Here is a 17500-nt window from a genome sequence, read left to right as displayed (position 1 = left end):
CGATCGTAATATGCATCAATAACACGAGCTCGTTAATATCGCTAAACTTTTCTTACTAATTATTTCTGTAATATCCAATGAACGTCCTAATAAAACTGACGATCCTATTCGCAGCTGACACATTTCCGATCGATTCGACTTTTCGACAAGTAGAATGCAAGATTCGCGAGTCATGTAATTATGTGAGACATCGATTGACGTTCATTTCATCAACGGGTAGTCGCGGAGTAATTGGGAGCCTACCTTTTTAATTTTTTTACGTTCGTTAAAATACTATTTTAATCATACTTGCGTAAGTTTAAGAATCATCGAACTTGACCGATTTTTATAATTAGTACGCTCGCATTTTGTTGGCCAAATGTACAGATATATATTATTAAGATCACGTTTTGTTTGCCAAAAAAATATAATGATCACTCGCGTTTACTTTAGAAGAAAATGCAATAGACTTTTCACTTAGCTCATTTCTAAGTTTAATCAAGGGTACGTTGTGACTTGGCAGAGGAGATAATTACATTTTCTATGAGTTTCTCCTTTGCACATTATATCTATTAACAAATTCATTTAAAGAGATAAAGAAACAGAAAAAGAGAGAAATTAGCAACTCGTCCAACGAGTTTAACAATTGCATGATACTTAAAACGTCGAGCGAAAGCTTCCGAAATATTATTATCCGGTGCAATCTATAAAAGTATTTATGTTCAAAATAACTTTCAAACTACATTCTAAAGTGTATCCGTATATCTACCTTTCTAATGTTACGAAACAAAAATAGCAATCTTATCTGCGTGCCAAGGAAAAGCTTATATTTTCTTTTAAGAGAAAAAGAAAGGACAAAGAAAGGAAAGAATAAAGTAAAGCTTAAAGAATAAAGCTTAAACAATAAAGTAAAGCGATACGTATCGGAGTATTTTGTATGAAGCGAAAAAGAAAAAAAAATTTCGATAATTCTGCCGATATAAATGATTAATGTTAAGTGAACGAAATTTGTGCGATGGTTGATATACTTTCAATAATTTGTTCCAACGCAACTGAACACGGAACGAAAGACATGAGCATCGTAAATTCACTCATTTCAAACGGATACTTTTTCTTTTTCGAAATTTTATACTTCTGTTCTATGGCAACACACAATATTTATATGGAGAGAAAATATTACGCGTCTGATAAATATCCTTTTATATTTTTACACGTTACGAAATTTTTCTTTACAAAATTGCGAAATGATAATACATCTTTCTTTTATTCGTGCAATCGAGTCATTCTGTATCGGCATTTCCTTTTGAAAGGTCAATACAAACGACGACGTGACGTAAAGTTATGCGAATCACGATTGTTATCGGTAACCAAGCTTTTACTTTACGGTTCACTGTCACCGATCGAGCCTTAGAATCGTATGTTTATAAGAGTAAACCTTTCCAATACTTTCTTTCTTTATATGAAAGGTAATAAACATCTCGTTTACGTTATCTCTAACGTTAAAATCTAATGAGGTAGATTTTAAAACTAGTTTTGAGAAAACAGTTTCTACGATAGCGAATTTATTGAAAATTTTCAATTAAATTTAATAATAATAAGAATAAGAATAAGGAAAATAATAAGAATAAAAATAAGGAAAATAATGAGAATAAGAATAATTAGAATGAAAATAAGAATAATAGGAATAAGAACAGGTATAATGTGAATAGTTATAACAAGAATAGATATGAATGGACATAACGAGAATAGGTGCAAGATGAATAGGTCAAGCTGAATATATCAAGAATAGCTCAAGGAAGAATAAATGAAGTATGAACAGGTCAAGTATAAATAGGTATGAATAGGTCAAGCATGAACAGGTATGAATAGGTCAAGCACGAATAAGTGAAGTACAAATAAATGAAGCATGAATAGGCCAAGCATGAATAGATAAAGTATGAATAGATGAAGCACGAATAGGTCAAACAAGAATAGATGAAGCATGAATAGGTCAAACAAGAATAGGTAAGGCATGAATAGATGAATTATGAATAGGTCAAGCAAGAATGGATATGAATAAGTGAAGCAAGAATAGGCATGAATAGGTCAAGCAAATAAACATATCGAGAATGGAAAAAAGATTTTACCATTGAATCGTTTCTCCGTTTCGAATAGAATAGTAATAGTGAACGACGATATAATAACCCACACAAACCAAACAGTTCAATTTATAATTCAAATAACATTATTACTCTAACTTTTAAGCCAAGTTTCTATCACTAAACATTCTCTTTTAGTTGAATTCCCACTGATATTGTATTTGTAAAAGTTCTTCTCCGCGTTTCTCTGAAACAAGAGATCTAAGAGTTTAAAATTATTCGAATAATTTGTCTTCAATTTATTTTTTAACAAACTTTAAGAGAAAACAGAAGTATTATGAATTTCTCGATGAACTTTACGTTTCTTTGTTTGCTCGTTTTTTCTTTTTCCTCTGAAGTAATTATTAACGCGAAATATCACGTTGGCAAGAGCGTTTTTGGAGTTGTACTCTTTCAGGATTTCGAAAAATGATGGATTTTCAGCAATAAATAATCCTCTTTATTGCGACTATTCTTTTACCCTTTTTAAACCCTCTTCTCGCTCGACAAATTCATTTTGCTTTTATGTATAGCCATGTTATCGATCGTCGAGCCTGCTGTGACTCTTTAAATTTTAATCAAACACCTCTCTATATTCTCTCTCTCTCTCTCTCTCTCTCTCTCTCTTTTTTTCTTTATCATCGATATATAAAAATGTTCGACTATTTCTCATCAAATAAACGATATATAATAACTACGTCTATTCGAATAATATAAAATGCATAATTTTAAATTTACATATATTCCATCGTTTTAATTTTATCGTATAAAGATTTCATACCAACATATCGTACATTTCTGTACGATTTTGCAGACTTTATTTTATTATTGCACATATATATAATATATGTGCAATATTTGTTTATAAATTCCATTCCTCTTTATAATAGAGAATATAATTTTAATAATACGAATATACAAATATATTTATCGTTGTTCTTATTAGATCAAGATCTTAATTGATCGTGATTACTTAAGCATCCATATAATATAAATCATATAGGTATGTAGTAATGATAAGAAAGAAAAAAAAATGGAAGAAAAAACAAACGAAGAAAAATTTTACAATTAATTGATCGATCAATAATTTTAGGATTATTCACGACCTCGACCTACGTGGTGGCTTTTCGTAATATGAAATGAATAGAAGATTCAAACGTATTAAGATCAAGTTCGTTTTGCGGGCGAATGTAATTCGAGGAAATATATACAGCTTGATGAGCTTGATTCAAGTCCCCTTTATATAGCATGCCCGATTATAGGCTAGTCTCTCGTGTTTTCTCGCTTGCAGCAACAGCAACAGCAGCAGTAGCAGCAGTAACAGCAACAGTTAACTATTATGTAAGATTATAGAAAGCCTTAAACGTCCGACTTGTGAAAGTGCCACGTTTATCGTTTGCATTCCATTGAACGAATGCGGGTTTCGATGAGGTCGAGTCGAATCTAACGAGGACAAACAGGTCATGGATATCGATCTAGAGAAAAAACTTTTTATTTGAAATTATTTCTTTTTCCTTTTTTTCTTATTTAATTTAAGAAGAACCCAATTTGCACCCCAACCTGTTCTATTTACCTTTAAATGTCCTTTTAAACGAGAACATGACGATACGTATTTGTTTCCGACTATCGAGATAATTATGGCACTATAATGCATAAGTAATGATAATACGATATCGATTATCATAGATCGGTCTTAAAACGAGCAACAACCGAAATAATTGAAATATAAATATCTACATATATCGTGATAAGCTTCAATCGTAAGAGAAAATGGGCCGGGCGAATGTTCTTATAACCTTGGCTACTGCATTGTTGCGTGTCACTCCATACTTACGGTAGAATGATTTTGTTGAAGTTTTGTAACAATTATAAATACTTTCTATCTCAAATCCACGGATTTTAGGTAGATATTTCTTTTACAAACGAATTCAGAAATGATACCGAGATATAAACTTTCTAATACATAATCCATATAGATAGATAAGAGATAAAACGATTGATTAGAAAAGATTTTTATTTGAATTGTTTTCTCTTCTTTTTTTTTTTTCATTATCTCCCAAGATATTTTAACGGATTTTATTATCGCTTATACTTATACTTAGTATATGTGAAGAAATATAATAATTTTCAACAAGTGGAAAAGATTTAATCTAAATGATTTCGATAGTTTCATTCTCTGTCTACTGACGAAAGTAACTTGAAGCGTACAATATAGAGTAATTTCCCAAATAGAGACGCTGGGATTTTATTTCCCTTAGGTAGTACTTCCACTCTTAGTTTCTCTCTATTTCTCTGTAAAGACGTATGGGACACGACAAATTTATGGTTTAACGTAAATTGCATCATGCTGCATCTTTCGACGCTCTCCCAAGAGAAAGAGAAAGAGAAAGAGAAAGACGGAATCTAAAGAGAATCAAATAGAAGGAAGAGATGCACGCCTTCAGAGAATACTAATGAACGTCTCTAGCCTTTCTTCTTTGTTTTCTTTTTTTTTTTTTTTTTTTTCTAATGATACCATAATTTTACCTGTTATGAGCCAATAAAAGAAAATAATTTCATTAAATAAAGTGACACGTGTTTTCTTTTATATATATTTACTATCTTACTTTTAATTCACATATATTTATTGATAGATTGTTTTATTTTTTTTCTTTTTTCTTTTTTTTTTTAAACCAGAACTCATTTTCATACTTTCGCATTTTCTAGACGACGATAAAAATTATTTCTAGTAAGTAGGTAATTTGCGAAGGTCGACCTGAAGTAAAAACGTTCACCTACCAAGTGAGAGTGTTATTTCTATGGTAAAAGGAAATCCATGTCACTGTTCGTTCAGTTCAATGAATAATTCGAATTCAAATCGAACAATTTTTCTACGTAAAGTTTACTAATTTTTCTTTTTCTTTTACGTACGATAAAAAGCATTGCACTTAGGACTATTTCCTTTTTTCAATATTCATGCAAACAGATACCCCTATTCAATGAAAATCAGTATCTACTTTTATAGATATAAGATCGTTTCGATAAGATTACTTCGTAATTTTCTTAATAGTTTTTATTCGTGCTCTTCGTTTTAACGAAACAAGTAGAAGTTACGTCGAATGAATATCGTGAGTTTACGAAAACGGCAAAGCTTTTTTTGTTTCTTCTTTTTCCTTTTTTATTTTTCTTCTTCTTTGATTTACTCAATGGATTTTCCATTCGTTCGATTTAATTGGATTCTAATCCAGAAAAGTCAAGCGTTTAAATAAGAAAATCTCTTGACGCAACTCTTTGGCTTGGAGGTCGCGCGTCTTAGATGTGTCTCTCACAGTGAAAAGGAAAAAAAAAATTCGACGTAGACTTTCCCTTTCCGAATACCGTTTGGAATAATAAGGAGTTACGAAAATGAAATTCTCCGTCTTTATAGAATATATTTCATTTAAAAGCAACTTCGATCTAACTTTACAGTCGTACTTAGTTCAACTTAGGTATAAATATTAATGGAATATTTTTCTTTCTTTTACCTTTCATTCTTTTTTACTTTTGTATTTTAAACAATCTCTCTCTTACTTTTTTTTTTTTTTTTTTTTCGTAATTCTAGCACCATTGGCGGAAGTATACTTTTTTTAATGATATGTGCCACGATTTACGAGCAAAGTATCGTGATAGAAAGCACGGATATCGAGTCTTCGAACGTGACCAATAATAACGAGAAAGTGATTAATTTTACGGATAAAAATTTAACACAGAACAGTTGTATCTCGATTGTACAAGAAAATGGCGAGGAATTGATCGACAAAGGATCGAACGACATACAAAAGGACATAAGCATTCAGATAAAGGATGATAACGAGAGAGGTAAATTTGTAATTTTTTTTAACATTTAACATTTTTTTTTCTTCTTTTTTTTTTTCTTTTTTTTTTCATAATTGTATACGTACAACGTATAAAAAGAAAAGAAAATAAATGAACGAAAAGAAAGTTTTTCAATTTTAAATACGTCTTTCAGGATTTTGGGCGAAATGTCTACTCGCTTTCAGTCCTACCGTAAATGGTGGAAAAATTATCAGCACCGAGCCAGCTGCTAGAGACAGTTTGACCTGCCTTCACGGTCTTCGAGTCTTTTCATTAGGATGGGTCGTAATGGTCCACACGTATCTCCAAGTTTTTGCTATAGCAGGTAATTATTTTTTCACTCACAAGTTCTTTTCTAAAATTCGTTTCATATGTTTCTCCTAAAATCAACTAATGGGTATTACTTTTAGAGAATAAAACGCTACGTACTGTCACCGAGAGGAATTTTATGTTCCAGACGATCAGCAATGCTACTTTCTCGGTCGATACATTCTTTTTCATCAGGTAATTGATTCAAGTATATGAAATTTAGGTCAGAATGGAATAAAAAAATTAAATTATATGTTGTTTTATTTTTCAGTGGTCTTCTGGTCACGATCTTGTTCTATCGATCTTTAGGAAGCTTGAAAATTGATAAAAACGATTTTCTGAAAACTAGCACGAGCAAGTTCATCATTATGATTCTTTATAGATTCGTAAGGTGAGTTATATTAAAGTAATGGAAAGAAATAAATGAAAATTATTTTCATGTTACGATTACTCTTGACCTAATTTTTTTTTTTTCTTCTTTTTTCCTTTTCATTCGTGAAGATTGACACCGGCTTATCTCTTCGTCCTTGGGATTAACGAAATCTCTATAAAACAGGTCCAAGCGAGAACCGTCTTTACGCCGGAGATCGCTAATCATTTGAACTGTGACAAATTTTGGTGGAGGAACGCTCTCTACTTGAACTCATTATATCCTCGCAAAGAGATGGTAAGTCGTTCATAATTATTTTACATTATAATCGATATAGGTGAAAAAGTTAGCAGCACGAATCAATTACGTAGAAATCCTTTCGTAATTTTTTATTTTTTTTTTGTTTTTTGTTTCATTTTCTATAGTATAAATATAGGGGGAAAAAATGGCTTTTACATTCTTATATATATATATTTTGCAATATGTTACATCAATGTATTAATTTTATTACATGAATCATATTAATCATTTTAGAAAGGCAAGTCGATCGGAATCTATAAAAAAAACGTTTCATTATAATCACGAGATTATTATATAGAAGAAACTCGATTACCTTGTAAATCAATCGTTGATCTAGAATCATCGCTTCGCTGATCGTTCGTATTTGCTAATCGTCTCGATTGGTGTAATCCTTAATGAGGTTTAACGATTAATGTCCAGACTTAATATTAGATCAGTACCTGTGTTAGAGAAAATGAAATTGCAGATAGGTATTTATTACGATCGTCAGCACACCTGCTCGCGCCAAATGTATGTCACCGAAATCACTTCCTATGCACCCTCGACAAATCCAAGCGAATACATCCACCAATCGGTGGAACGCAGAAAGGTGCTTCGATCGTTTTCCAATAATTAATTCTATCGGTGATGGGAAAGTTTCGAGCCGATGAGACACGATCGAGCGTGACAACGAGGATCTCGATAAAAATCACCTTTACGAATGATCGAAGAAACGAAGTAGTTAATTAGATTTTTTCCGACAGTTCGAAAGACATCTCCAACTTGAAAATTCATCTTTTTACTACTTTAAACTTCTTGTGCTGGTTCTATTGAATTATGAAACTTTAACCATTGAATTATTCCTACGTTTAAATTCCTACGATGAAATTTCAGTGTATGCTGTGGAGTTGGTATATGTCAAACGATACGCAGTTCTACGTTCTCGGTATACTTCTCCTTCTTTTCTCCGTGAAATATAAGAAAATTGTAATCAGCCTGGTGATAGTCCTTATCATATCTTCTTGCTTCACAACTTTCTCCGTAGCATATGCCAATGACTACATCGCAAGGTATAAATGATCGTTCAATCATATTTCTTTTCTTTCTCTCTCTCTCTCTCTCTCTCTTTTTCTTAACTAATTTTTTTTTTTCATTAACTAAACGTATTGTTTTTTTTTTCAAATCTAGAATACAAGAACCATTTGCCCTTTTTGACGAACTCTACGATAAGCCTTGGTTAAGAGCCGGTCCTTATTTCGTTGGTACCATTACAGGATATTTTTTATTCAAAACCAACTGCAAGATAGAACTATCTTTGGTAAGTATCTAATTACATGAACATGTAATACGTAAAATCTGTAACGCTATTACCTAGGTTACATTACAAGATCCTCAATTCTATGAAAATTCTAAAGATGATATTATAAAAAGCAGAAAATAGGACACCGCTAGACACAATATTATCGGGAGACGTATTATATTTCGTATGAATGGCGTATGCCTCTCTTAAGAGGCACACCGCACTACCAAACATGGCCTCGATTCAACGAATCGATCTTCCTCCAACGACGATTATTTTCTATTTCGCCAACACCAAGTTTAATCTTCATATTCCAAAACTTTGTTCCATCTAAATATAAAGTAGAACGATAATATCGCGCGACGCTTTTTTATCTTCTTCTTTTTTTTTTCCACGACTTAGTCGAGTAGAAAACGATTCATTATAATAATAAAAGATAGAAAAGTATGAAAATGAAAAAGAAAAGGTAAAAAAAGAAAGAAAAACAAAAGGATTGAAGAATCGTCCTTTCACTTTCAGTGCGCAAAGTTGATAGGCTGGTTGCTGTCAGGATTGATAATGTTCTCAGTGGTCTACGGTTTATATCCAGCTAATTTAACGGTAGTAGTGAGTTCAATTTACGCGGCCTTAGGTCATACTGCCTGGGCAATAGCAGTGGCCTTCATCGTGATCCAGTGTTGTACCGGTTCAGCTAAAATGGTAGACAGCCTTCTGTCTTTGAGGCTGATGTATCCGCTATCACGGCTAACTTATTGCGCTTATTTGGTGCATCCTGTCATCATGATGATCACCGTTGCGCAAATGGATGGCCCGTTGCACCTTCATAACGGTATTGTGGTAAGGTCCTATTTCTCTCACAATTATTATTTTTTTTTTCTCTTTATCAAGATATAATATTATATTATAAGGAGGATTCTTTATAGGTATGAATTTTAAATTCGAAAATAATCAAAGTATCATTTTTTTGAATTATTATTAAACAAATACATGATTTATTTCCGAAATAAATTTCACGGGCGTCATGCCTTATCTTATTTATGATGAGTCCAAAAGCTCGTAAAATGCCGAAAAGAAAAGTAGTAAAAGATGTCATGTATTAAACGATACCTTGCATCAGGTAGATAACAGCCTAAAGCGAGATAATATTATTTCAAAATCATTTGTTCCTTTCGCAGCATTGAACAATGCTATTCTATGTTCATATCATACGATTTTATATTCATATATCGTGGATACTTCGCTGACTGCGTTTAAGTTTTCCAACGTCTTTGTTGCATAAATAAAGAGAGAAGAAAAATGAAATGCTTTCATAGATAAACATATTAAATCCGCATACATATGTTATATGTCTGTTCTTTTAAAGCTCATCGTTTACTTTGGCAATCTTGTCGCCTCTTACCTCATGTCATTTTGCATTTCTATCGCTTTCGAGGCACCAGTTGTAAACCTTTTGAAGATCTTCTTTACTGGAAAAAAACGGACGAGATAGGACACAAAATTTATCGTCTCTTGACATACGGTACGGTATAAAAAAAAAAAATTAAAAGGAAATAAAAATAAAAATATCTCTTGCGTTTCGTTCTTTGCTATTTTTTTTTTTTTATTTTCTTTTCCTTCTTTTTTTTCAATATTCATTTCATAATCTTTCATTCATTAATTTTTCATTGATTGATTTTTTTTTTTTTATTTTTTTTTTTTTTTCCAGAGAAAATCGAGAGAAAAAGGAACGACAAATCGATGTGTCCTTTAACGAGAAAATCCTGCCAGATGATACGTATAATCCGTTTACGTTTTCGTAGAAATGTATAAACGCGTCAAAAGTGCATTTATATATGTATAGATATATAAATATAATATTTTGTAAATAATATTTTTTATAACATTCAAATCTTTTCAATGTAAATGAATGTGAGATATTCTATAAGTAATCAATTAATATCGAAACAAATATCAATCAATTAAATCCGAAACAAATGATAAAAATAAATAGAAAAATATTATTACGTTCGACTTACTATTGGCCATTATAACAATGTTATCGTAATGTGTATCGATAAAAATAAAATGAAGAAGTATATACCGTGACAAACGAGTCGATACTTCGGAGAAGAACTTTCACCTTTCATAATCCATTCTTCCCTATCCCGTTAAATCTCTGCCGATAGAACGTGAACAATGTTCTATAAGTGAAAGATAGACACGTTCAAGTATTGCGTTTCGATAATGGTTAAAAGACGAAATTCATTTGGTGACAGTTTATTTCCGCGTTTCCTTAGATATGAGGACTAGATCGAAAATATCATGATAGGGACAACAGTGAGAAAGAGAGAGAAAGAGAAAAAGAGAGAGAGAGAGAGAGAGAGAGAGAGAGAGAGAGAGAGAGCAAATTGGACATGAAAACACGGTAACTTTCCTCGTCTATCGTGAAATACGAAAAATTGTATAGGAGTGGATATATATATATATATATATACACATACATACATATATATACGTAAATACAAACGTATATATCGCGAATTGATTTTCGATGCTTCGACCATATGTGAATACTTTAACATCCTTGTATCCTTTTTCGTTTATAAATCTATGTTTTTATCTACATATATACATATATATATACACATTTTACAAACACATACATATATATATATAGGATTGCATATATTTTTTATGAGATAGTTGTTCCTAGAGTGTAATAACTGATCCAAACGATATACTTCATTGATGTACATCGACGCTTACCAATGTTGGAAATATTGATATATTGTGTATATATATATATATATATGTATATATATATGCACAGATATACATATCCACTCTCTATCTCTCTCGAAAGAAAGAAAGAAAGAGAGAGAGAGAGAGAGAGAGAAAATAGGATATTTCGTATTGAATAAAATACTATTTCGCGAAATAACAAAATTCCATATCTTCGTATCAAATATAATATACGATTAAATGTCGGCTTTATGAACGTCATATAATACGTCGATCAAATAATTCATCTTATTTCTCTTCTTCTTAACATGCAAACGAACAGAATCGTATAATTCTACTTTCTGATCAACGTGACACGTTTTTTTTTTCCTCTTCTTTTCTTTTTTGAAACAACGTCAATCTAATTAGATAATCCTCGAGCGACGTTGTCTCTTATATATCCTTTATATCCAGTTAACTTGACAGATAATGAGTATACACGTGAGTTTAGTATATACACTTTCCGACAAGGTAATAGATAAACTTAGGAAGTAGGTAAATAAACGTCGGAAATTGAGACTGTCGATTTTACATCTTCCGTTTAACGTCATTGTACGTAAAGGAGTAAAACGTGAATTTCGATCGGTAAAATAAAGATGATGGAAATTAAAAATTTATTTTTCATCGAAGGCGTTATATCTCATCTACTTTAAGCTACGTCTCTCTCTCTCTCTCTCTCTCTCTCTCTCTCTCTCTCTTTCTCTTTCTTATTTTTCTATTTCCTTTTAAAATTCTCCCTTTTAAAATTCTTTTGCGATCACGCTTCGATTCTAAAGTAACATCATTCGTATTGCGTTCATTGAAGCGGAAATCCGATATCAGAAATTGGCGTAAAGTTTTCGATTCGATTGCTTTGCTATTTATTTCTCTCTTTCTCTCTCTTTCTCTCTCTCTCTCTCTCTCTCTCTCTCTCTTTCTCTCTCTCTCTTTCTCTCTCTTTAAATATTCCGATTTATTGTATCTCATTAATTACATTTATTATTATTACTCACGTGATATGTAATGTATGAAAATAACGATACGCAATTAATGCATCAATTAATTTCACGTTTACATCCGTTCATGTTTTGTCGATAATAGATAAATATTATTAATATCGATAGTCATCGAAGAGAAAAGTAAAAGAAATATTTAATAGAATTTTAACAGTCGTAAATGATCATTTACCCGCGCGATAATTAATTCCTTTATTCTTTTCTTTCATTTGTCATAGAAAATGTTTCATTTTTCAAAATTAAACGATTCTAAATTTCTTCAATTTTTTTTCCTTCTTTTTTTCTTTTTTTTTTTTTTTTTTTTTCCTTTACGAACAAAAACATAACCTTTTCCCAACGGCACTGTTGATTTCAAATTGCTGCCCATTATAGAAGTTATTTGATAAAGAGCAGTAACTGCAACGATAAATAATAGTCCCACACGATATAATCTATCTCGACCAGGATTGAAACAAAAGTACGTAAAATGATTTTTAAAATGGCACAAAAGGAACATTGACAAAGAGAAATTAGATAAAGGACTTCTTGTTAATAAAAGATCAATAGCAAAGGATTATATAATAAACGAGGAACAAGAATAACGATTATTTTATAGATTTCTTTCGAAAAAAAGATATCATTGAAAGAAAAAAGTTAATTTTTATTTAAATGAAAATCCATTGTCGATTAAATTTTGCTGAAATTTTATGATTTATCAATTTTTGATTTTAAGAATAATCATTACGAACGGTTCAAAATTGGGTTTTTTTTTCTTTTTTCTTTTTTTTTTCTTCATATAATGTGGTAACCATTATCGTAGAGGGAAATTATTTTTTGTTACGAATAACCATTATTGACAGCGGAAATTGTTTATGATTACGAACAATCATTATCGATGATGAAGAATTATTTCTTGATTATTCGTTGTTAATTGCTATATGGTTTACAAGAGTTTCGTTTTAATTTAGAAATAACCAATATCGATGACGGAATTTCTGTTTCGATTATCGATAACCAATATTGATAGCGAGATTTTTGCTTATTCTTTTACTTTCGCTCGTCATTAATTTTTTTTTTCTTTCTTTTTATTAATATTACTAATAATTAATATTTATAAACGATACACAATGAATTACAAAATTTATATGTTTCAAATGAACTGTGCATATATATATATATATATATATATATATATATATATATATATAAAATATAGATTGATATATATTTATAGCAATCTATATTTATATTATAATTTATATATTTTAAATGGGGTCATCCATTATAATATGAATAAAAAAAAAAAATAAATAAATATATATATAAACCGTACTTAGAGTAAGTATATGTTTTTGAAGACACAGCAATTGTGTCAACTTTATTTCTTTCCGAGAAAAGCTAGCTATCGTTCAGGGATAAAATAAAAAAAAATAAAAAAAAAAAAAGAGAAAAAAGAAAAAAGACATCCTTCATCGTTACTTTCAAGGAACAAAGTGTTCCTTTTTTCAAGTCCGACGTTATTCTTTCTTTTATTTCTCTCGCTTCGTTCTCCTTTTCTATACAGAGTACGGACCAAAAAGATAAAGACAAATGAAAGCAGTCCGATAATAATTCTTTATAAAAGAGAAAGCTCACAAGGGAAGATATCGCTTGTTGTTTTGCCAAACTCGTTCGATGGCATCATTACAAAATGTTGGATAAAGTTAATAACATCGTCGGAATGTCGGCTATTAAAAGTCGAAACAAGAATTACGAGAAGTAATTTGAACTCCAATACCAAAAAGATCTCTGCGCAATTCTCTCTCCAGTGCTCGACAAAATATCGAACGTTAAAACGGATCAACGAACGATTGCATCGTTTAGTTTCACTTTTTAACCATTAAACGTGTAATCTCGTTTTACTCTTTCATCGTTGTCTATCGTCCATGCGTATCCGGCATCTATTATTTCTAATGGCTCGTAAAATAAATCCAAGTGCATTTTAAGAGATTCTGAGATTTAACAAATTTCAAATAAAAAAAAGAAAAAAAAAAGCGAACACAAGTTTAATGGGTCAGATGAGACATTTATGATGACGTAATGATAAATAATAACTAAGATTTTGTTTCATTGTGTATATATGAAAGTGAACACATACACACACACACACACACACACACACACACATATATATATATTTAGGAATTAGAGATTAAATTCTAAAATCTGTTATCGTTTAATTAACATAAATATAAATATTTAATTGCAGAAAAAGTATTATTAATTGTAAGAAAAGATTATTAGAATGGAAAGTAATTACAATTTAATAATTTATATTGGATAGAGATCATATTTATGACGAGAATAAGTAAATCCATTTCGGTCGTATACCTAATTCGTGAAACGTTGCATGTTGTTGCTTTCTAAGCGGCTGCTTGCTCTACGATGTCCTCCTCTTGGCCTAATGGCTTCTGACACGTTTGCTTCGATAAGGAATTAGGTACGATGTTCGTCGTCCTGCTTGCGATTCACCTCTTATCGAAATCCTCTATCGACCCCTATTTATCATCCTTCTTGTATACTTTTCGCAATGGAAAGGATCATATGTATGCAGTTTCGTGAGAGCTAATTAATTTGATATAATTACTGAAACGTAATCTTTCAACGTTAAATTAAAGAATTAACTTATAATTAATAATGAGCTTTAGTCATTTTATAATCACTTATTTAATCGAAAACAATGTAAATTGTCCTTTCATTTGTACTAAGAAGATTCACGAGATCCTTTATGTGCGTTTCTCTGAATCGAGAATACGCATTTGTTTGTATCAAACTTAGTTAAACTGAACTCATGAAGTCTAATTAACGTCTCTTAGAATGCCAACTAATCCACCGAGATTGGATTATAAATTATAATCGGCGGACATAGGCGATTCATGTATATATATATATATATATATATATATCACATACATACATATATATCTATGTGTGTATATGGGTAAGCCACAATGCATATGGGCTATTCTTGTATTAGTGTATGCCTATCTAAGTATATCGAGTTGGTCGAATGTTTGCTTGCCCGAGCGTAAATTATCTTCTATAAATATCGTGGGACTATGAATCATTAAACCACGTGGAGAAAATTCCGTTTCAATAAATCATATTACATTAAATAATGTTCGAGAATAAAATTTCTTAAGAAGGGAGAAAGAAAAAAAGAAAGGGGGGAGGAAAAGGAAATAAAAGAAGAAAAAGTAAAAAAAGAAGAAGAAGAGGAAGAAGAAGAAGAAAAGGTACACAGAAAAAATAAGTATGCACGGTCTCCTGGCTTTATTTTCTTTTGAATTTTCTGTCCATTTTGGTTTGCTTTATCATCATCTTCCTCGTCGTCATTCAGACGCTTCCATGCAAATGCAGACGTGACGCAACGAGCTATGCTTTCACGGTGTTACGTGGATTTGGTTATACGAGGATTATACGAGCATGCATTTGTAATAAAAAAAAGAAAGAAAAAAAAAACAAAAACAAAAAAAACAGTAAAAAAAAAGAAAACAAAAAAAAAGAGAGAAAGAAAGAAGTAGAGATAGTAACGGTCGAAATCGTGCGGAAACGGACCAATCACATTTCGTTCGAAAAACCGATGCAGCATAAAAGTACGATTGTTCGATCGAAATGAAACGTTAAAAAAAAAAAAAAAAAAAAAAAAGAATAAAAAATGTAATATCTCATACATATATATGAAGCCTATAAATCTCTATATTACAATATAGTTAGGCGATCGCATATTATACGTGATATTTCAAAATAATATATATTGAAACCACGAACTCGTACTATGAAATACGAAGGTATGTATATTCAAGTTAATGGACACGAGGGAAAAGTCGAATGATGTTCCGCGTATTTTCAAAAAGATCGACCAGATATATCAAGAATCAAAGAGAGAAAGAGAGAGAAAGAGAGAGACCCTATTTATATCACATAGTCAAATCTTTACGTACGAATCTTTACTTTTCTGCATCTTCTATCTTCCTAGTGATGTGTTTGCCTTTTTCAAACGATCCCAACGTAACCTACTTTCCTTTCTTTGAAGAAAAGGTTAAGAACTTAAAGACCCGATAGTTTCCTTGAAATTAACAGATAGCAATACGCTTCTCTATCTTCCGCTTTTCTCTCTCTCTCTCTCTCTCTCTCTCTCTCTCTATCTCTTTCACTCTCACTCTCACTCTCACTCTCTCTTCTTGTATTACATACAGATAGAAACGTAGAATTGATCAACAGTTTCATGTATCGTCGATTACCTAAACGCTCAATGCAATAATATTCCTGTGTTATTTGTTATACGTATGTTTCCATAATTATGTTTGCGATCTTCTTGGGCTATCCCCTCTTCCCCTCCCTCTTTTGCTCAACGAATATTACGTTGATAAGTGAAACCATCCGAAATATATACACATATATATCCGAAATATATACACGTATATACATACATATGTATATATATTAAGACAATATCGTATATCATATTATTTCCTGTACATCTTCTCTTAGAGTAACAAGGATTAACGAAAGATCAAATATTTATATAATGATAAAATAATGAATAATATTCGGTATAATAATATTCGCAATGTTCAATAAATTCGAAGAAGAATATTTACGAGGTCGTCCTATAGGGACGTCAGAATTCCGCGCGGAATGTACGCATGTGCGAATAACACACTGGCGCGCACAGAAAGAGCGCGAGTGGTCTTTGCGTTTTCGCAATCAGTCGGCCAAGAGCCGTCGTTCGACGAACATGCGATTTCTTTTATAAAATAACATTTAAAAAGAGAGACAACGCGTTCGTAATAACGTCCTCGAAATAGTTCGCATAAGTAATTCGATAAAAACGATTCGTAACGACGTACGATTAACAAGACCATTGATATAATAGGATAACGCTTTGGGATAACGTTGTTCCGACGAAAAGAAAAAAAAAAAAAAGAAAGAAAAAAAAAAGAAAAAAAAACAGAAAGAAAGAAAGAAAGAAAATATACTCGAACAGGATCATTTGAGCCAATGCATTTAAAATAAATATTCGATCGCTTTTTATCAATGTTTTTACAAAGCTAAAGGCTTCATATAACGCATTCGTTAAAAATGCACCCAAAAGGAATCCATTCGAAATAACAAGTTTCTATGAAACGCTCGAAGCTAAGTAATTTATTTTATATAGATTAAAATTGTTTAAAAAAAAAAAAAGAAAAAAAAGAAAAAAGTAGAAGAAGAAAAGAAGAGAAAAAAAAAAGAAAGTAAAGGAAAAAGAGAAAAAAGAAAATATATAGGGAGAGGAGAAAAAAAATATAGACTCGAAATAAGATCTTTGAAACAATTCGTACGAAACGATTCGTTAGTTAGAGAAAAAGAACCCGATGGCGATCGAAGAGACAGACAAACGTATTTAAAAATGATAACTTTCTTTTTGAGAAAAGAAACGTAAGGAATACGTAAACGGATATATTCAGCTTGGATTTAAGCAACAGTGTTAAAAAACATTCAATGCTTGTGATTAAACGCCTTTAGGTGAAGAAAAATATATCATTATTCTTACGGT

General features: G+C 31.1%; 3 protein-coding genes across 9 annotated transcripts in view; 2 read left to right on the top strand and 1 right to left on the bottom strand.

The window, feature by feature from the left end:
• Positions 1-10254, top strand: part of LOC118441740 (nose resistant to fluoxetine protein 6) — a 16978-nt gene extending 6724 nt beyond the window's left edge. For 3 of the 6 annotated variants that reach the window (XM_035866587.2, XM_085657307.1, XM_085657309.1), the window contains 10 exons: positions 5677-5933; positions 6085-6255; positions 6341-6434; positions 6511-6630; positions 6741-6906; positions 7783-7958; positions 8077-8206; positions 8708-9025; positions 9552-9707; positions 9894-10244. In XM_035866587.2, coding sequence (XP_035722480.2) covers positions 5677-5933; positions 6085-6255; positions 6341-6434; positions 6511-6630; positions 6741-6906; positions 7783-7958; positions 8077-8206; positions 8708-9025; positions 9552-9677 — 1558 coding nt within the window. In that variant the 3' untranslated portion in view covers positions 9678-9707; positions 9894-10244. Of the gene's footprint in view, positions 1-5676; positions 5934-6084; positions 6256-6340; positions 6435-6510; positions 6631-6740; positions 6907-7782; positions 7959-8076; positions 8207-8707; positions 9026-9551; positions 9708-9893 lie in introns of those variants that run through there. The other 3 variants (XM_035866584.2, XM_035866586.2, XM_085657308.1) reach the window with 3 other exon arrangements.
• Positions 7131-17500, bottom strand: part of LOC118441744 (uncharacterized) — a 26083-nt gene continuing 15713 nt past the window's right edge. Inside the window, exons 3-4 of one of the 2 annotated variants that reach the window (XR_014982240.1) lie at positions 14293-14526; positions 8963-9654 (exon numbers count right to left, since the gene is read on the bottom strand). Coding sequence is in view for 1 of the 2 variants with exons in the window: in XM_085657317.1 (XP_085513443.1) it covers positions 7312-7349 (38 nt within the window). In the remaining variant the exon portion in view is untranslated. Of the gene's footprint in view, positions 7350-8962; positions 9655-14292; positions 14527-17500 lie in introns of those variants that run through there. The other variant, XM_085657317.1, reaches the window with a different exon arrangement.
• The window catches only part of LOC118441743 (uncharacterized), a 27029-nt gene continuing 26707 nt past the window's right edge, over positions 17179-17500 (top strand). The window contains exon 1 of the mRNA XM_035866593.2: positions 17179-17500. This exon is cut by the window's right edge and continues 1016 nt beyond it. The gene's annotated coding sequence lies outside the window, so the exon portion shown is untranslated.

Source organism: Vespa mandarinia, chromosome 5 (genome assembly GCF_050613455.1).
Source record: "Vespa mandarinia isolate Hongniang chromosome 5, ASM5061345v1, whole genome shotgun sequence".
Classification (NCBI taxonomy): Eukaryota; Metazoa; Arthropoda; class Insecta; order Hymenoptera; family Vespidae; genus Vespa; species Vespa mandarinia.
This window is presented reverse-complemented; position numbering and strand designations above follow the sequence as displayed.